The sequence below is a fragment of the Gadus morhua genome, chromosome 19 (assembly GCF_902167405.1).
Source record: "Gadus morhua chromosome 19, gadMor3.0, whole genome shotgun sequence".
In the NCBI taxonomy this organism is placed as follows: Eukaryota; Metazoa; Chordata; class Actinopteri; order Gadiformes; family Gadidae; genus Gadus; species Gadus morhua.
Window position 1 is genome coordinate 4,558,501 of NC_044066.1, and position 5,000 is coordinate 4,563,500.

Consider the following 5,000-nt stretch of genomic DNA (forward strand, 5'->3'; position numbering starts at 1 on the left):
AGAGGTTATTTAAATCAATCGGCTACTCCCCCCCCCCCCCCCCCCCCCCCCTCTCTCTCTTCTCTCTCTCTCTCTCTCTCTCTCTCTCTCTCTCTCTCTCTCTCTCTCTCTCTCTCTCTCTCTCTCTCTCTCTCTCTCTCTCTCTTTTATTCAATTCAAAGGGGGAAACATATGTTTACATTGCCCAAACAAGTGTGAAATGAGAAAAAAATTACAATTAGAGATATTATGCATCATAAATATGTAATGTAAATATTACTAAAGATATTCTAAAATAAAGAAATGTGCAAACAGAGCTGTGTACCCCTGCACCATGTATGTATTGATGAGTGTGTATGCAGTGTGTATAGTATGTGTGCATAAATTAATGTGTAGTCGTAATAAATGAATGAATTGTAATAATGTGCGTGTATATAGTGTGCATGTAGTGTGTATAGTGTTTGTACTCGTGTGTGTGTGTGCATGTGTTTGTCTAGACATGGAGCAGCGTCCTAATACTGCTGTCAGCTGCACAATCCATCCCAGAAACATATGCTATAACCATAGCAACCCCTGGACCCCAGATGAGCTTAGCAACCAGATACAGTTACACACGCACACACACGCACGCACGTGCACACACACACACACACACACACACACACACACACACACACACACACACACACACACACACACACACACACACACAGACACACACACACACACACACACACACACACACACACACACACACACACACACACACACAGGTTCACTCTGTGATCCGTCAAGAATAGAATAATATTATTTCTTCTCCGGTGCAAGAAATACTACGACCATAGTGCTCCTTATACCATGAAGATAATGTAATAAGAACACAAGTAGTATCAGTATAACTATCACTAGAATAATAATCTTTATAGTATGAGACATATTAGTCTAACACTACTATTATAATAATATTAATAATACTTATATAATACTTATATATACTAATACTACTACTAATACTACAAATTATCTTGATAATAATACTACTGCTTATACTTCTAATACTATTATGACAATACTAATAATAATATTACTTACACTAATTGGATAAGACTAATTATAATCCTAATACTTAATACTAATAATACTATGATGATAATTGTACTAATATTATAATGATAATTCTACTCCTAATACTACTAATAATTATAACTAACCCTAACCCAATTATATTTATAACAAACTTAAACTTATACCAAAATGACAACATTACTTATATATAATACGAATACGATCAAGATCCTACTTCTGATACTATAATGATACAATTAACTGCTAATAGTATGAATAATATAAAGATAACCCCTTAAAAATGGATTTGAGAGGTTTGGTTTAATGGAAAAACAATGGGATCCATGGAGGTTAGTTGATATGTATCAGTTTATGCGTATATGTTGATATGTAGAGTGCAGAGTAGGTTTGGTACAAAGTGGGCGGAGTCTCCGGGAGCTATGGCTGCTAGCATCCGATGCGACGGGCCGCTGGAAGTTATTTTTGGTAGCAGCCCTATGGTTCTGAACTAAGGAACTCTTCTGTTACCATTGACTAATGAGGCTCTGGAGATTCCAACAAAGACAATCCAAATTCCATTAGAAAAATAGTCATGAAGAAGATAGTAAAATGATTTTTGAGAGAATTGTTTTATAGATTTAAGCAATTGGCCTTTGGGATATTTGCAGACTGTGAAGGACGCAAGTTATGACATCCGATGATTTCTCAATGACACCGTCTGTAGTATATGGCAGGGTTTTTCTGTATGAAATAGGAAAGGGTTTTATAACAGGGTCAAGAGGATTTCATCTCGGGCCAACTCAAAAATTCAGACCAACCGACAGAGAGAGAGATAATTGAGAGAATGCAAAACACATTCATCTCTGAATAAATTGGTTTTGGGTGGTGCAATGTTGTCTTTTTGCCAGCGGAAAGTGCTACATTGTAGACCTACTAGTAGTCAACCAAGCGCCGATTATTGTGGGTCATGCAGCAGCAATTGATGTTTTTTTCTGAAGGAAAGAGGAGACAGACACTGGCTATTTGAGTCGGTAAAAGAGCGGTTCAATACCACATAGGCTACAGCTATAATCACAGCAAATTACACACTGTACAAACACATATCGGATAACTACGCATCGAACTTTGTGTTAAAACATCAGCAAACCCTCTTACAATAATTTAATTCCCATTAGCGCTGAGGGCCGCCATGTGTCATGTTGTTATGACCTCAGGTCAAAGCTCTCCATTGACAAGCACATTTCAATCCTTCTATTCCGAGTTTGACAACCAACCATTCAACTACAACGACAACTACCAACCAACAAAGCAAATTGGAAGCCGTCGCTGTAAATACAAACCAAACATAAGCGTTCTCAGTAATGTGCCTCTATTCTCTCAGGCTGCTAGTTTGGCTGTTTTTTACGACATCTAGAATGTAGACTGGATAGAGAATGGAACAGTTTCACTGCAATGAGAACATTTGGGTAAGAGTGAGCCAGGGGAACAGGCCAAACTAGTGAATGTGGCGGAATAATAGTAATAAAACTGGCAATAACAATCGGTTGAATGGCTAAATAGTATAACTAAAAATAAACATGTAGACTCTCTCTTACTTTTGAAAGTGTGTGCAAATAACTGCTCACGTTTCCATTGCTTTTGTCTAAGAAAATAGAATACATGCTGCGGCACTTAAGGGATTCAAGGAACAGCCAGAGCAGCCTATACGATGAGCACAGGTCAAACACCGGCCATCAGGAAGGGTCCAACTAGGTTGAATAATCTGTATTTCTGCTGGGTTGAATGTGAAATCTGTTTCTCTGTTACTAACTAACGGCCCTGTTAAGTCAATGGAGTGAAAACCTTGTTTAATCGGCTATAACGTTGGAATATTTATTTTTACATGCCAAGGGGGTGTGTGCAGTAAGCAGAATATGTCAGCGGGCATTAGACGCGTTTCAGAGCCTCATGGTCGGGCGGCTGCACAGGAAACCTCACAGACCACTCCAGCTTTAACAGGCCGCTATAACACTGGCGTCAAGGCAACGACGCGTTCTCAAATGCATAAAGGATATGTAGAGACAAGAGGGGGTGGGTGGATGGAGAACGGGAGGAGGCGAGGGCGGGAGGAGGGACGGGGGGGAGTGTTGGGACAGCCATTTCTGCTTAGAGTTGTTTCTCTATTCGTCCTTTTAAAGTTATGGTCTAATGAAATGGCTTTTATCATGTCCTTTTAACACCCGAACCCACGAAGAGGTATCACAAATGAATATTGGCTTTAGGTAGATGAATCCAAATGTTTAATAAGAGCACCAGGACCAGTCAATGGCAGTGGTCATATACGTTTTGCTTAGGATGTGACCACTGATCCTTCCAGTCACTTTCATTTATCCAAGCATTATAGCTATTTTATTTTTATTTATCAAATGGCCATAAATAACATGAAAATGTATCGATTTCTTTCTTTCTTTGCCCAAAAGCCCATTTTGAACCAGGAAAACCCTGTGTATCGCTGTATAGGAGTGGCACTATTCATGGTGTGGCTGCAGCACCCCATAGGGTCTGATTGAGACGCTCTTTGGACTGATACACCTTGAGCCACCAGCCTCTCCTCACCCAGTTTGAGGATAATTGGCTAAAGGTAACCCTGCCCTTTGAATCTGACTGGACATTGTTTGCCCTCTGGCAGCCATGTTGTAGGGTCAATCACCTTCATCTGACTTGACCAATTAGAGGCTTGACCCTCAACCCTCCAAAAAATGGTTCCTCTGAAGCAGACGTTTGGCCACATAAACTGTCTATTAGAGTTGATAGAGATGTCATAGCGCCCCCATTAGGCCAGGGTAGCTCTTCTTTTGGCCGTCCCTTCTGGAGTGGGCTCTTGATCTGGGAGTGCTAAGGAGATTAGCCTATTGCCTTCGCCTCTCAAAGTGGCATTCGCCCACATAAGGGAATAACAATGATACAGCTGGCTTAACACCTATCTGCTTAACACCTAATAATAATAATACCACTAATACCAACACTATAATGATCATAACACTTATTATACTATGACTAATACTACTAATACAGATACTTCTACTAATACAGCATTATTTTTACAATACATATTATGAAGATAATACTACTAATCATACTACTACTAATAAAGCAAATACTATCAAGATAATACAATTCATAATAGTCCTAAAATGATAATACTACATTTCATACTACTAATAATATGAAGGAAATAGTAATATGCTAGTATTTCATAATAATAATAATAATTATGTAAAAATGAAATAAATATAATGATAAATAACAATAATCATAATAGCAATAAAAGCAATAATAATACTACTAATGTAATAATAATAGTCCTAATAATCTCATAACCACGTAATGGTATGACATTGCGGACAATGCCCAATGTGAGTGGGAGACCCACTACAAACTGGGGAATAGCAGTTAACTAGTTTGCCCCAAACAAACACCCAGGAACGATGCATGTGGTTGAACGGAGCTCGACCGTACGGCAGAAGAAGAAGAGGGATGAGGACGGAGCCACTCACGTGCTGCCACTGGTCCTTGATGAGGGGCCGGTAGCGCAGGAAGTACTTGAGGGGGAAGGAGTCCACCTCTGGCCAGCTGGAGGGGCTGGTCCACGACACCTCGAGCCGCCGCACGTTGCTGGGGATGGGGGTCGCCACCACGCGCTCGGGGGGGTCCGGTTTCACTGGCGAAACCCATCAGAGAAGATGATCTTTACTCCTCCTCCTCCTGCTCCTGCTCCCCACCTCACCCGTCCTCCCTCCCCCTCCTCCCAAACCTCCCCTCCTCTCCCTTTTCTCTTTCCTCCTCAAAGTATATAACAGGAGACTCCCTGTGGTGTCCACATGTTCCTCATGTTCCCCTGACACGCTCACATTGCTCTCAAACATGTGGAAAGCCTCCTCCTCCGCCTCCTTCGCCTCCTACTCCCCTGCACCCCC

General features: G+C 40.8%; 1 protein-coding gene across 1 annotated transcript in view; it reads right to left on the bottom strand.

Moving 5' to 3' along the window:
- The window catches only part of cntfr (ciliary neurotrophic factor receptor), a gene marked incomplete at its 5' end in the record, with an annotated part of 27,042 nt that overhangs the window by 6,594 nt on the left and 15,448 nt on the right, over window positions 1-5,000 (bottom strand). The window contains 1 exon segment of the mRNA XM_030341999.1: window positions 4,581-4,744. Within this exon segment, the coding sequence (XP_030197859.1) occupies window positions 4,581-4,744 (164 nt within the window).